A 16,018-nucleotide genomic window follows, 5' to 3' on the forward strand; every position below is an offset into this window, starting at 1 on the left:
ATTAAGTGTCCATATAGGACTCAATGTGGTACACCAAGTCACTGAAATTGATGGAAAAGGCACACAAATGGCTGTAGGAACAACTACAGCCAGATTATTAAATTGAGGCTTAATTACTTAAAAACCACCCACTTTTAATTTTTTTTTCGTTTATACCATGACCTAAGAAAAAGAATCATTTATACCCTGACGTATGTGTTTATGTTTCACCTCTACCCCGAGGCACTAAATTAACCTCTTTTCATTTTTTTTTTTTTAAAAAATAGTCATTCATTTAGAGAAAATTTTATTTCTAATTAAACTCTAATTAGCTTAGGTTAAAAATGAAGAACTATTTTAAACTTTTTTCTTAATGAAAAGAGGTTAATTTAATGCCTCGGGGTAGAGGTGAAGCATAAATACATAAGTTAGGATATAGATGAATTTTTTCTTAGGTCAGGGTATAAACAAAAAAAAGTTCAAGGTGAGTGGTTTTTAAGTAATTAAGCCTTAAATTAAAAACTTGTATAATTCTAGTACAAATTAAACTTCAACAACTATTTAGGAGAAAGACAACCCTTCAAAAGATATACAAGCTTTGTGCATTTTGAACAAGTCTGACTCAAGATGCTGAAACTGCTCCACGAATCCAAAGGCAATGAGCCAATGAGAAATTCAGATTTATAGACATAAAGAAAAAAAGCTACACTAGACAATGCGAGAGTAAATTGAATCAGTTGCATGATCTAGACACTCCTACAAACGGCTCTTATTGAAAATATAAAACTATGCATTCACAATCAAAATACAGACACTACTACGTTCTACCTCTATTTAATATCATACATCGCTTTCAGATTTGTAATACAGAAACCAATTGGCTAAAAATGGAAAAAATAAAAAAGGGGAAAAATGAAAGGAGAAAAAAAAATGCCCTCACCCCAAATGATTGAGAAAAAAAAAGCTCACTAAGCACATTACAAATTGTGCAAAAGAATCTCAAAATCCCGACCAACCTCCCCGGAAAGTTCGAATTAAGCTGATCACAGATTAGCATACCCTTAATTCCGCCAGCCCTTGCATCACGAATCCCTTAACCCATCTCTTGACTTGACGAATCGAAGGGTGGGCCAAATGTATAAATCAGGTTGACTAGTGTATAATGAACAAATCTTCACACATGATACTCGGACAGATTGTTATAGTAAACCGGCCAACATAGCCCCTGGATCCGTCAGAGCTGCCACTGGACTTGTCGGTTGAGCAACTGGTGGGGCTGGTGAAGGTCCACGTGGTGCTATAGGAATACTGACTAACTGCTCCTTGATGAATTCCTTCAGCCTGTGCATAAAAAGTTTAGACGTTCAACAACTGTTGTCCAGTATGGCTAGAGGTGGGCGTTTGGTTTGAATCGAACCAAACTAAATCAAAAGTTTGCTCTTTTTCAAAACCAAAGAGATTTTTCAGTTTGGTTTGGTTTGCACTAAAACTTAACTGAATTTTTTTCATATCCAACACCAAGCCGAACTGAAAAACCAAAATTTGTTTATATTATCAAATCGAACCACCGAATTTATCTGATCGGTTTGGATATTTGTTTGGTTCCATTTTTGCAAATCCCTAATTGTGGGTGTTAAACGATGTGGGCCATGGATATACATACTCGAATGTTAGCATAGGATCCCCCGAGGCAACGGTCATTCGCAATTGTGTTCTATCTGCTGGGTCTGTTTCTACTCTTACCTGGAACGTTACATTGGAAAAAAGGTCAACAAGCAGTTATCGAGCCAAAACAGGAAGGAAAAGAAATACAAAAATGATTCTGACGAAGAAACTGGAATAAATCAGGTTTTCTGCACATTGAGTAAAAAATCAAAATCTAACTTCACTTTAATCAAGAAAAATCCAATTCATTCAGTTCTAGGCATTTAACACACAGGCAACAACAGAAAATCCACTATATGGTAGACAACAATTGAATTAAACAAGATATGTAAAAGCATAAATTCTTACCAAGCAAAGCATCGGCCTTGTACTCTCTGAATAGAATGTTGTACTTGCAACCATGTTATTAGGATTTGGATCCTACAGCATAAAATGAATCAATGAACAAATAAGTGCAACTTAAACAGAGAAGGGAAGAGGATGTAGAAAAAAATTGAATAGCTTACAAGTCCAGGAGAAATCATCATTCGGAAACTGTTAAATAAGTTTGCCATCTCAGGGAGAGGCAGTGGCCTTACACCTCTAACCTGTACGGTGAATAGAAAAAATGGGCAAAGATATTATTAGTTAAGATATAGAATGACGTAATGAAAAATGGGGATGGATCATAGACCGCGGTATTAAGTGCAAAGTGCAATAAATTGTACAACATAAATCATCGATACCAAAGATAGTTTACGTATGCTTCAGTCAAAAAGAAAGGCAGTAGACATGAGCTAATGGCAGTCATGCTTAGGGTGTGTAAAAATTGAACCACACTGAATAATCTAACTGAACCAACAACTACGATTTGATATAATAAAAGAATTGATTTCTCAGTTTTTGGACATAAAACAATTTTAGTTAGGTTCTTGTGCAAACAAACAGAACCAAAAAAAACGACCGAACTAACTAGTTCGGTTCGGTTCACTCTCCCCAAGAAATGGGTAAAAAAAATTAAATGGCCATAGAGCAGAAACGGCGTCCGAAATAAAGCAGACATAGACACGGTGAGATTTCTATCTAATATGAGTTCATATTAGCCAAATAAAAAGGCATGATATACATACAACTTCTTGAAGCTTCAGAGGTGGCCCAGAAAGCGACCTCCATTGAGGAAAAAACTCTTCTGCGGAAACTGAGATAGGCTGAAGAAATTTGTTCAGAACAGCAGGAAGGCGAAGCTTGACATTGATCTATAAGAAAAGGTCAAAACATCTGATGATTGCATATGTAAAATATCTCATAAGCCAAAATAAAAATAATATAAACTGCCCTAACTTCATAAAAGTTGGTAGCAAGAACAAGACAATCCAGTAAATACCATGTTTGTACCGAACTTATATGAGAAGTCGAGAACAGCAACATCCCTGCTAGGACGGAGATTTGAGATTTCAAGTGGGCATTGCACCTAAGTAATCCCAAAAAAAATCAGTAAAAAAATTTATTGATTAAGAGAGGCATAGAAAAAAAGCAATAAGAGACATTGCTAACTAAAAATTTAATTACAAGCTATTCCACCTGAGCTCTTGGAGGAATAGTTTCAGGTACTAAAGAGAGTTCAATCTTCAAATGAGCAGGAGGCAATATTACAGCTTGAACAGAAACAAGCGGATTAGTATTTTTGTTTCCGAGGAAAAGAACAAGGCGCCCATGTTGTGCCCGCCATTCTGCCTTGATCCCAATCTGCAAAAGATATGCAATTTTTTTTAAAGAAAAAATTGCAACAATAAGATGCTGCAGGAGGTGGGCTTAAATATGAAGAGAAGATAATCATTTGAGAATCGCCTGGGTAATGGATGAAAGAACATGCAATTAAGAATTTCATACCTGAATGTACGGATCCTCATATAGTACACCACTATCTTTCAAACACAAGGAAAGAAATCTTTCATTTATGTTTCCCACAGGCTGTTAACAGGACAAACAGTATAAATTAGTGAGAAACAAGATTCTATCCACTATAACAATTGTTCGATGTCTTTGCAATGGAAAGCTAAGTATAACCACTATGGTTTATAGGCAGATCACAAATCTATCAATATTGCACCTAAGATGATTGGAAAAGAATGGTAATTCTTTTGAAGTTCAAAAACCTATCAGGACAGATGAACCTGAGAATAGTGAGAATGCAGGCATTATAAAAGGATGTATTTGGGAAATGCAAATGGAAAAGAGAATGTAATTCTCAAATCCACTGAAACATTTATCAAGTACACAAAATAAGTCATTTTCTGTTCAGATCACTGATTTAAAAACAAGAATAACAGAGAAACTAAATATCAAAATACCTCAACAGAATTTGCCTGTTCCCCAACAGGTACAATGGCTGCAGCATCCGCTGCACTGGGAATATCTTCAGTTCTAGAGACTGGGTTCTGATCAAACTGGGAAACAGCTGCAGGGGAACCTTCAATAGGCAGTGGTCCCAGAAGATCACCAAGGAGATCTGCAGAGGGAGCTTGAAGATCCGCCTTATTTGAAATTCCATTGTCTTGGGTCACTCCTTGATCAGCTGAAGCATGCTCCTGTCAAGAAAAACAACACAAAGATCATCAATTAATAATATTCAAAACGAATAGGGTTAATTACATATAAAATCACCACCTTTACACGAAATTGCAAAAATAACACGACCTTTAAAACGTGGCAATTCAGGGCACCACCTTTCATTTCTTTTCAAAAATAACACGGGCACATTTTTAGTGGCATTTTTGCTGACGTGGCGTGACACATGGCACCCTCTGTTGTTTTTGAAAAGAAATGAAAGGTGATGCCTTAAATTGACACGTTTTAAAGGTCGTGTTATTTTTGAAAATTCGTGTAAAGGTGGTGATTTTATATGTAATTAACCCAAACGAATATATGACAAAACTCAATCATTCACATTAGTAGATAAGTACTTACCTCATTAGAACTCATGCTGGGCACCTTTACAAGACTAAGCGGGCCAATAGCTGGTGGGGGCTCATTACCAGGTCGTTGGTCAGTGACTACCAAAGCATTTGACATTTGCTGCTGGGCTCGCAGCTTAATTGCACTTTGCTCTGCTGTATCAACTTCAATGTCTTCAGCTTTTCTAATCAATGCAGACTGGGTCAAAGCAAAAAACCATTGTTAGTGTTGATGACATGCAAATGAAATTTTTAATCAAAATTATTTTATATTTTCAAATTACAACTGCAGCAAAGCAAGCTTTTTAGGAACTAGCATTACAAAGTCACCATACATACCTGGCGCTCGGGGAATTTAGGCATTTCAGCCAATATGTCAATTAAAGCTGCACCTCTCCTACTTAATGCAATGTACTCAACCGCTCTTTGTTGTATTTCAGCATCAATGCAACTCTCATATCTATGAATTTAAAAACTGTGTTAAAGTTCAAAAGCATACCAAAAAATACCATCCTAACAGTAGAAGATGAGAAAAAGGTTTGCTGACTTGTTAAATATAGCCCAAATTTGGTTCTGCAGTTCTGGATCGGGAGGTTGAGTATGCATTAAGATCTTAGCATATGTTGACAGGAGAATAGGAATAGTAGATGTTCTGCAAGCACATTATAGCAGCTAAATGCAGCAAAGTACTAAAAAAAAGAAGACCAAGGAACAAATCAGGTGTAGGAGTGTCTTACGATACAGTAGGAAGCTTCTCATGTATTATGCTGAATATTTCCTTTGGACTACATCCAGGACGTCTAGATAGAAGGTGGCTGAACTCTCCAAGGAGATGAGCACTCACCTGTAACAAGTATACAGGAATAAAACCAATCATGCACCTGAACTAGCAAGGGCATTAGCCTTAACGTGTAAATTTATATTAGCCAATACAAAGAAGGGAAGAAAGAGAGGAGAGCGGGTGGTTTTGAAAGTTAGACACACACCTTTACCATTGTCTCGTGTATGGCAGGCTTGTCAAGATACTCTTTGGCTTTTGCTGCTGCATAAGGCTGACAAAATGTTTTTAGTCCCAGTTGACAACTCTGTAAAAAGCACATACGTTGTGACGCAAATATTTTAATTACCTGTAAGTCTTCATTGTTTGTTACAAACTGCACAACACGGAACCATATATCATCACTAACAAAATCTCCCGCTTTGTCAATCAACTGTAGGATGACATCCACATACCTGCAGTAAAGATACATATGCAGATAATATTCTGTAAGATACTGATGCTAAATTTTAACGAGCAAGCTTGTGTAGCTGAAAGCAAGCCCATAAAAATCAGAGGAATTATTCAAATGTTAATGCTTAAAAAAAACACAGAAAAAACATACAAAATTGGTTCAAGTTAAATGAAGTGATGAATATAACCAGTTAATTTAATGGTCTTATCCTATTGACGGTTAACCGATAATAGACAACAATATTAAAAGGAAAAACATTTTGAACAAGCAAAATAGGCCGCCAAAAGGAACCTGCCTAGCCTCTTCAAAATAGTTTTGCTTGCTAGCTGTTAAAGAACTATAGCAGAATCATTTTGAAGTTATGTTATGTGTTGCAAAATAGTGACAGATATCTCCATTGTGTTCACTTGGCTTTTATAAATTTTAACCATGGTTTTGCCTTCATCCCCCAGACTTCCTAGAGGAGTAGACTTATAAATCCAATTATATCAGCTTTTAAGAGTTATTACTTGCGCATACCAGCAGTTATAAAGTGATAGTCTCAATTGGTTTAAGATAGAACCCTTAATCTAAGCATGAAACTTTTTTTTGCTAGTTCCAGCTTTTTCCTGTATCTCTAAAAAGTGTCCTTACCAAGACAAATCAGGAGCAAATTTCTCTGCTAGAATAGCAGCTTTAAGCGACAATTCCTCACGCATTGCAAAATCTGCTGTGCTTAGATACTGACCATAAGATGAAAATCTCATTTAATGCTTCATCAAGTGAAATGCTCAATCACATAAAAGTAGAAACTTATCATGAAAATGTTAAACCAAACTCCGTCGAACAACAAACACAAAATAATTTCTGTACCTGTAAAAGTTCTTCCACTATGTCCTTTGCATTGGAAACATCACACATACCATAAAGTAAATCAAGTGCACGCCGGCGAATGCTGGAGAAATAAATTTTTAGTTCTCTGGAGTAACTTCCGAAAATAAATATCATTATTTAAAATCCCTACATAGCATATCTATGATCTTAAATATGTTGTCTACAAGACAATTCATACATCTAACCGTATTTCTGTTAGAGATATCTTCCCATTATCCATACCAGATGAGAGAAAAGATTTAAGACAAAGAGACGGTGCTATAAAAATGAAATTATAATTTCTACTTTAAGAAAATCAACAAAAAGAATAGAGAGACAGTGGCCAAAATGTTGTACCCAATGTGCATCATTATAACATTAAAAGAAAATTGACATTTTCTAAATCTGGAACACAGTGAATTCAACCTGATGTCAGGATCTTTCAGTGAGGTGATGATCTGAGCCTGGTGCCTTTTGATAATATCTTGCACATCTGTAACCATCAACATCCGAGTCATATTCTCCTGCAGCAAGAAACTAAACAATGTAATGACCTGGTGTCATGCACAAAGATTCACAAACTTGCTAGCTGAGTTTACACATAGTTGGGAGTTCGCTAATTTGCTTCAGCATGAAACAGAAGAAAGAAAATACAAACTTATGCTTCCAAAGCTTACCAAGCCAAGATAACGAATATTTGGTTCGCGCACAGCAATAAATTTTCCTAAAAGAGCAACACACTGAGACATCATCTCTTTTTCAGCATCAAGATGCATGACCTGCCATATGAAAAGAGATATCACGCCCTCAAAAATCTAAACACAGATTATTTTACTTTCAATAAAGCACGCTTATACTTTTTCAATGACAGAGAGGCAGGAACAACATAAACACATCTAAATCTTATCCTTTTCTTAACCCTAAGAGAGGGGATAACATAGAAACTGACATGAACATATCAGATTATATATTAGCGCGAGCAATGATAAATATTTGCATTGATGATTGCCTCAAGAATAATCATATTTCAATAATTCCCCTTAAAAGAAACCTGTAACTAAGTTCAGCTTGTCTACCTTAAATATCCCAACATCAATAGAGCTATGACAATATTCCACAAAACATTTTTCACGTTCCAAAGAGCTTATTGGGAAATATACTTACAAGAGCTAGAGCTTCGAAGAGAACGGCATGGGCTGCATTGTTCTTATTTACATTTTTTACAACATCTGTGCCCATTAAGATCCGCTGTAAGACCTGAAATAAAAAAACTAAAGCTTAATCAGAATCAGAACACCCGAAGAAATACCAAAATCAATTCATAGGAAAGAGCTGAACCTCAAACAATGATCTTCTAGTATTAGGATCTTCAATTGTTGGAAAATACTGAAGAGTTCTCATTGTCTTAACCTGTGTATCCAAAAACTAGCATCTAAATATCCTTCTTAAGCATAAATAAATAACTTCAAGTAATCAAATTTCATAACCATGATACAAATTTCATGAGTCAACTTTTATAGAAACAAATAATAATAATAGAAATGTAAACAAGAACCCATACCTGAAGCCAAGGAGTAGGGATTCCATAATAAGTGTATTCTTGTGGAATATCCTGGTTCCTGGCAAGCCGCTCCAATATCTTAACACACTTTGGGAGACAACTCCAGTATGCATCATGGTGATTTGATACTAAAGCTACAAGAAGGCTCATAGAAGAAGTCAAAACACCAAGATCTCGCTCATCTAACAGTTGAGCCATTCGATCTGCCCTGAAAGATAAGGCAAGGAAAAAAAAAGGAGTTCAAATTGGCACATGAAAGAAAGAATAGTTTAGATAAATGTCTACATCGTAGAGTTCAGGCTTACCAGCCATCTACATTGACAACATCAGGATTTTTTCTGTACAGGCGTAGCAAACATAAGGCAGCCTTTTTTCTCACAAGAGGTCTGCAGCTACTAGAAATCTACATCCAAAAGATGAAAAAAGGAAAACAAGTGGGTTAAAATTTAATCATTTTCAATAAAAGCCAGTTAAGCCCTCAGTTATTTTAACATCGCTTACAAGTAACTTCTGAACATCTGCTGCTAATGATTCAGCATATTCTCTTCCACCAATATTTCCAACCTACAAAAGATGTAATCAAAAGCTCAGTATATGATGTTGGAATCCCCAAGCTCTAAATCAAGAAAGCACAGCCTACAAGTAGATGAAACTGTTATTGTCCTGTTGAGAGATGGTGACTGACGGGTGATAATTATAACAAACCGGCAAGTATATAATGAGAAAAAAAATAAAACCCCAAAAACTTAATAGAGATACATATTTTTCTAGTACTGGCAAATGGCAAAATATAAGGTCAAACTATGCCATTAATGTCAGATTCTTTCCTAATCTGCAACACAGTCAATCAATTTCAATGGCCTTCACACCTTGATGAAGGTAATCTTTCTGTAAACTCTTCTGGGCCAAACTCCAATACAAAAAAACAAATACTAAATGATGAAAAAAATTTATCATCGCCAGGAATAATAGCCAGATGACACTATCAGCCCATATTAAACTAATCTAACTAGATAAAGGAGACTTTATAATATGAACAGGCATGTCAAAAAGGGAATAGAGCATGGCCTCCCAAGTTTCTGCATGACAAAACATCAAAGGTCGCGTATACTGTTATGGAAATCCAAGGGCTGCAACACACATAATACTGTCATAAAAAAATCATCTGCCAGAAAAGACCTTAATTATATGTATTAAAAGAAAAAGATAACAAATAGTATCAATTTTCCCATAGGAGGGGTTTATGACTCAAATAAACAAAGTCGGAATAGTTGTCCACTAAGGTCTCACATCATTTGCATATACAAGTAAACAGATACTAAAACTACAAGAAATTTTCTGTTGCCATACCATAGTCAATGCAAGGCATTGAAAAGTTTCATTTCTTCCAATAATGTCATTGCGCACAGTATTTATTGCTAATCTCAAAAAATCATGGTTTTCATTGAGCAAACATGACGTCACAATGTAGCCAACCTGCAGCCACAACAAAATGCAAGTAAATTAAACAGCCAGCCAATTCGGTTTTGAAAACATCAGTACATCTAAGCATCAAGACTTGCAGCAAGAGAGATTTAACTTTCAGCAGACAGAGAGTTTGCTAAGAACGCAATGCTGGCATTTGTTATTTGAACTTAAAACTATATGTCTTGAGGTATTCGCTAAACCATATGTCAAGTTCCAGTCAGCCAAAAAATTAAACTGCTTACTAACTATAATAATAATTAATCTCTTTGAATAACATGCGTAGAACTTGATCAGGAATACAAGGCGATAATCCAATAAAAAAACTGACGGCACTTAATTAAAAACAGCTTAGCAAATGAGTGGTGATCATCCAATTCAAAGAGAAACTTACCTGCTTTTCTGGGTATTTTGGTGCAGAGATTAAGGACACTGCTTCCATGTGACCAAAATCTACATCATAACCTAGCATATAAATGTAAAGCATTTTCCACACATATTTCTTCTTTTCATAAGGAGTCAAGCCCTGTAGAGCAAGAAAAAAAAGTTAAAAAACAAAAGAAAATTAAGGGATGCTTTTTTTTTCAGACTTTGCAGATACATACACCGGAATTCCATAAACAAGTGGATTAAACAGAGATAACGTCTACAGAAAATGACTCATTTCTTTGTGACAGTCGCTGAAGAGATATTAAAGAAACAACATCAATGTCTGATATTGAATCTTTAAATCACCCAGGTGCCCTAATAGCAAAAAATAGAGAATCTAAAAGCATTTATAAAAGAATATGCATGCTAAACACAGCCTATTCTTTTATTATAGAGCTATTAAATGGAAGTTGAAAGGTAAAGAAAAATCGCAAAGAGAGGAAAAACTGTACAAACTCTCCAGGTTTAACTAGACCTGTGACATCAAAAGAATAACAGGCATAGTTGTCGGTCCCCAAAGTATGAATTATAGATAAACACATGAAAGATGAGAAAAATCAAGTTCTAGTTAAAGTTTTTCGCAGTGCTCCAGTTTACATAGGAACATCATACATGAGGACACAAGCATGAAATAGTTTTATAACCGCCAACCTAGTCAAAATTGAAAATCAGGTAAAGGTGAGCAACCCAATCCCTACAACATATATTTTTCTTTAAGCAGCATAGTTTCCAAACCTACGAAGTTCAAAATTTTAAGATATAAATGACAAAGCAAATGCCGAATGCATATACCAGGATGGGATGGACGGACTAACACATAAGATGTTGCGGTCAGTCCATATCTTAATATGCACGAAAATAAACTTAAACTAAGGTAAGGAAGCCAAACTGAAACAGTTATTAGCTTGCAACCCTAAACATCTCCAATTATATCTCAAACACCGAATCAAAATAGCCAGGTGAGGTGATTTTACAAGCTAATAACATACTCGTACCTTGAAGATTTAACATCTTAATGAACACAAGCATGAGAGCGCGCTCTCTCTATAAAACGTCACTTCAACAAAAATCTATCTCTATGTATATACAAGCTCACACAACACCCGAAGAGTTCTTGGCTCAAATATAACACTCTTTGGCTTTCAGCACTAAAAACGCAACGAAACTAAACTTAAACGCAAATCTTTCGTGGTATTTACCTAATCTAAGCTGAAATTAAAATAACGAGCTATTATGCAACTAAGGACATAAGAATCACTAACATTCAAAGCTCTATACTAATGTTTTAAGCTTAATTCACGTCAAAAAATGGTCAGGTTTAACGAATTTTCTAAGAAATGATAAACAGAAAAACGCAGATTCATAAACAAACACGAATTAAAAAGTAACAAAAAGAAAAGAAGGAAACCCTAACTAACGAACTAACCTTCTCATTTTTGAAGCGAGTACGAATATTTCCAAGTTCTTTATCAACACGGAGACGTTCTTGTTCTTTGTTAGGGCAATTACGAACGTCGCTGATAAAAACTGAGAGACCTCTCATCCCTGACAACGCCATTAATCCCTAACTGACCAGATCCACCGCGGGAACGAAAACGAGAGGTTAATTGTCGTTTCGTACCAGTTCCTTAATTAATCGAAATCACATGAAATCGGACGATGATTAGCGTAATTGAGATCGAGATTACAGAAAAAAGAGAGAGATCTGAGTGTAATTAATTAAGAAATGGCGTGATCTAGAGAGAGAAAAATTGAATAGATGAAGAGGTGGACTGTGACGAATTTTTTGAATAGCCGTCGCAGTAAGAGAGACGACTTCTTTAAATTTTTTTTTTTACTATTTACCGCTCTTCATTTTGTCTTCTCTTGTTCTTTTATCAACTTTCACTTTCATCTGATTTTTGCTGCATTTTATTCCAACTTTCAACAGCTGTGCCTTAACTTGAGAATTTTATTTAAATTTATGATTATTATGCCGATTTTAAGATTAAATTAATTTTTTTTATCAAAAATAGACCTACTCTAATGGTCAGCGGGGGATAGAGGGAGTTAATTATTATTGTTAGCATTTTTTAACAGGCAACACAGCCTGGGAGAGTTGGGGGTTCGCCCCCAACCTCATACATTATTATAAGAGTTTGGCCACTAGGCCAAGTCTTCAAATGTAGATTAAATTAAATACAATTTGAAATATTTCCGTTTAAAATAAATATATTTTATAATTAATTGTAAATTAAATTAACGCATTTTATAATTATAATATCATAGGATTATTTACAATAGTCTTATGCTGATGATGTAATTATGCGAATTCATGAAATGCAAATGAACATAATTTCAAGTTCGATCAGTGAGGAGAACGGCTTAAGCAAGAAGCCGCTCAAAGCCTACTTGGATTATACTTCCGGTTGGAATCGTAAAGGTTAATTGTGAGGGTATAATCGAGTCGAGCTAACTCGCGAGCTACTCGGGATTAACTCGAAAAATACTCGAAATCGACTCGGCTCATATCGAGTCGAGCTCGAATTCGAGCTATTCAAGTTAATTATCGAGTCGAGTTCAAGCTCCAAAATTCTTGGCGCGAGCCTAATCGTGTTTCGGTTGATTTACTTTTTTACCTTTTTTATTTACATATATTTTTAATAATACCTTTATTTTAATGTTCAAATATAATTTTTATATATTTATATAGATAATCGAGTCGAGTCGAGCTCGAATCTCAATTATTTTATCGAGTTCGAGCTCGAGCTCCCAAAATGAAACTCGATCGAGTTCGAATCGAGTTTCGAGTTTCAGATTTTAAAATCGAGTTGAGTTCGAGCTTTAATAGTGTTTCGATTCGACTCGTCTCAGTTGCACCCCTAATTGTGGTATTGCTACGTTCCCGCTTTATAATCATATGGGCTTGGTATGGGTGGTTAGAAATCATGAGGGATTGAGGGGCATTTTTAAGTGCTAGCTCATGCGCTATTTCAATCCTCACTTTAATACTGACCGGTATTTTGACCACCAATGGAACACTTAGATTGGATCAAGACGAAGAGTTGGTGTCGAATGATTATAAAAGCAAATACTTCAGCGATTATTAATGGTCTGAATTTTATCGTTTTTAGATAATTCTGTTTGTGGTATAACCATTCAAAATTGTAAACTTTTTCGACACAAATTTCCAACTTGTAATTTTATTTTTTTAGGCGTACTGTGAACGGAGTGGCGCATGCTTTAACGAAATCATTTATTTCTATACGAATCAGACAAAAATAGGAGTTTGTTCTTCTTCCTAATATTTCTTGTATGCTTTCATCTGGTAATTTTTTGTAATTTAAATTTCAAATGAAAATCAACTTTTTATTGTAGCAATTTAAATCATACTATCAAATTTTATAATTTAAAATATTAGTCGATATTCTAATAGAAAATGTTGATGCAATTTTTTTTTTGCGTTTCTTATTCTAACATCCACATCGATTTTTGTATTTGAAACTATACAATGTTTTAAATTGGGCTTAATCATCAAAAAAAACTCCGACCTTTTAGCCCCTTTTTATTTGCACCCTGACGTTATAATTTTGTATATATCACCCTAATTCGCACCTTTCATTTACAATTCCACCCTAAAAAGCTAAATTGACCTTTTCTCACTAGAAAAATGCTAATTTGATCCTTCATTTTTTAATTATTTTCTGAAAAATATTTAGTAATTAGTATACTAAAAGTGAATGATCAAATTGACATTTTTTATTAAAAATGAAGGATCAGATTGGCATTTTTTTAGTGAAAAAGGGCCAATTTAGTTTTTTAGGGTGTAATTGGAAACGAAACGTGTGAATTAGGGTGATATAGACAAAATTGCAACGTCATGATGCAAGTGAAAAAGAACTAAAAGGTCGGGATTTATTTGGTGATTAAACCTTTAAATTGTAATAATTCTGAACTCCACTATTTTAATGTCGACGTCCATTTTTTTTTTAATTAAAAGCACCTCTCTTTCACTGCAGTGAAAAATAAGTCGTATAATAGATATGGCAATGAATTATGAGGGTAGTTGAATAAATAGCAGCCAACCCGGCCCAACCGGATCCCTTGAAGCTTCCCACTTTCGGAATTTGAATTTGTGCATTACAGAGGTACTATGTTGTCATTTGATACAGAAATTTGGCTAATCTACTTGTTGGATTAATCAAAATTTTAATATACCAAAGCCGAATCGGCAAAATCTATCAAATAGATCTAATAAAAGTTTAAAATTTAAAAATGTACTTTTTCATTAAGTACACCAAATTAATTATAGTAAGCAAATTAACTAAAACTTTTGAATAGAGCTAAAACGAATCAAATTTTGAAAATTCATATTCAGCTTGTTATACGAATGAAGTGTTCATGTTCGGCTTAGTCTCAGTTCGAGCTTTAAATATATGAGCTCAAACTTGGTGCATTCAAATTTTACAATGTTTATGTTCGCTAAAACTCAAATTGTATTCGTTTGCATGTTAGGAGTCGAGTTTGAACTCGTCCATATAGAGGCAAAACGAGCCAAGCTCAAGCTCGTTTTCTTAAATGCCAAATGAGCTGAGTGCGAACCAAATTTGTTTGGTATCTAAATGAACAAAGGATCAATCAAAGTTTAAAAAAATTAAATTAGCAAATTCGTATCATTATACCCTAAACTTGTCGAAAGTAGATCAAAAAACCTCTTTTGCTGACGTGACACTAAAATTGGAGATTGAGTTTTATAAAAACACCTCCACATCAGCTAACACATCATCAAAACACCCTAAAAAATCAACACACCCAAATTCTCCTAGAATCTTAAAATTTAATTAAATAATTTAAAAATAAAATACCAAATCAAACCAAATTCAATCGAACCAAACAACCTATCTTCTTCAACCTCCACTCTGCAACAATTCCGGCAATATTTCTGATTTTTTTGAATTTTTCCCCATTCTCAGACGAGTAAGGGTCTGCTTGTCTGAGACGAGCGATTCTCAGATGAGCATATCGATCCCAGACGACGAGTTTGTCGTTTGGATACGTACCGAGACGGGGAGAAAATCAGGATTTAATAATTAGTGTTTAATTGGTCGCAGGAAAAATGGTCGCCGGAAAACATAGTGACCTGAAAAAAGATGGTCAGAAAATTGTGGTTGGCTTAGAGTGTTTTGGTTGGGGTTGAATGGTTTGCTTGAATTGGGTCAACTTACTTTTCATTTTTAAATTTCTTAATTAAGCCTCTATATTAAAAATATTTAAAAAATTCTTTATATTTTTAGTTAATATTAATTTGATAGATAAAATTTTAAAATTAAAAGGATTGTTTTTTTTAAATTATTATGTGTTTATTTGAAAATATTATAAAATATTTAGGAACATTTTAAATATTTTTACTATCAAATACCACTTTGACAATGAAAATCCATCAAATAGCAGATAGTGTGTCTCACTCTCTAGGGTGGGAGTGGGGAGGACGGGTATTTGAAACCGTTTTGACAAATTCAAAATATAAGTGACACAAGTTTATAAATTTAATTTTTTTTTTTGGAACTTTGACACAAGTTCATGAGGTAAAATTATCCTTTATTCATATTTAAACAAATGAACACGAACCAAACTCAATTTATAAATTAAGACTATGCTATTTAATCAAAACTATAGAGCTAGCTCACAAATTTGTAATCGAGCATATATAAATCCTCGCGCTCACATGCAAACTTAAACGTTTAAATAAATGAACATAGGTTAGAGTCGAACTTGTTCATTTAGACTACCAAGGGAATGAGCCGAAGCTAGATTTATTTACAACCCTGTTTCTAACCAGACTTTAAGAGAAAATAGATCGATTGATTCGGCTTAACCAACTCTTGCTTACTATTATTGTAAATGTGCATCCCACCAGCCAAAAA

General features: G+C 34.6%; 1 protein-coding gene across 2 annotated transcripts; it reads right to left on the minus strand.

Moving 5' to 3' along the window:
- Positions 1–721: 721 nt before the first annotated feature.
- Positions 722–11,931, minus strand: LOC126686022 (AP-2 complex subunit alpha-1-like). Of its 2 annotated transcripts, XM_050380036.1 has the most exons (27): positions 11,542–11,928; positions 10,081–10,212; positions 9,573–9,698; positions 8,724–8,786; positions 8,528–8,625; positions 8,223–8,430; positions 8,000–8,071; positions 7,826–7,918; positions 7,339–7,440; positions 7,088–7,185; positions 6,662–6,743; positions 6,443–6,531; positions 5,705–5,810; positions 5,564–5,629; positions 5,315–5,421; positions 5,125–5,229; positions 4,917–5,037; positions 4,591–4,776; positions 3,975–4,211; positions 3,514–3,594; positions 3,205–3,369; positions 3,008–3,094; positions 2,754–2,879; positions 2,151–2,231; positions 1,993–2,064; positions 1,643–1,722; positions 722–1,320 (listed from the first exon to the last, which is right to left on the minus strand). In XM_050380036.1, the coding sequence occupies exons 1-27, from the start codon at positions 11,671–11,673 to the stop codon at positions 1,179–1,181; spliced, it is 3,057 nt and encodes a 1,018-aa protein (XP_050235993.1). In that variant the 5' UTR covers positions 11,674–11,928; the 3' UTR covers positions 722–1,178. The 2 variants fall into 2 exon arrangements, with proteins under 2 accessions (XP_050235993.1, XP_055960280.1); XM_056104305.1 differs by lacking the exons at positions 722–1,320; positions 1,643–1,722; positions 1,993–2,064; positions 2,151–2,231 and having other exon boundaries at positions 2,819–2,901; positions 11,542–11,931.
- Between the last annotated feature and the right edge of the window lie 4,087 nt (positions 11,932–16,018).

The sequence above is a fragment of the Mercurialis annua genome, linkage group LG1-X, assembly GCF_937616625.2.
Source record: "Mercurialis annua linkage group LG1-X, ddMerAnnu1.2, whole genome shotgun sequence".
NCBI lineage: Eukaryota > Viridiplantae > Streptophyta > Magnoliopsida > Malpighiales > Euphorbiaceae > Mercurialis > Mercurialis annua.

What these genes read in the sequence shown, in the direction of transcription:
- LOC126686022 (XM_050380036.1), bottom strand. Translation starts at nt 11,673, where the DNA reads ATGGCGTTGTCAGGGATGAGAGGTCTCTCAGTTTTTATCAGCGACGTT. An exon ending in GTTGTCAATGTAGATGGCTG is followed by an intron (nt 8,431 to 8,527) that starts GTAAGCCTGAAC and finishes CTTATCTTTCAG; the next exon opens with GGCAGATCGAATGGCTCAAC. An exon ending in CTAGAAGATCATTGTTTGAG is followed by an intron (nt 7,919 to 7,999) that starts GTTCAGCTCTTT and finishes TTTTTATTTCAG; the next exon opens with GTCTTACAGCGGATCTTAAT.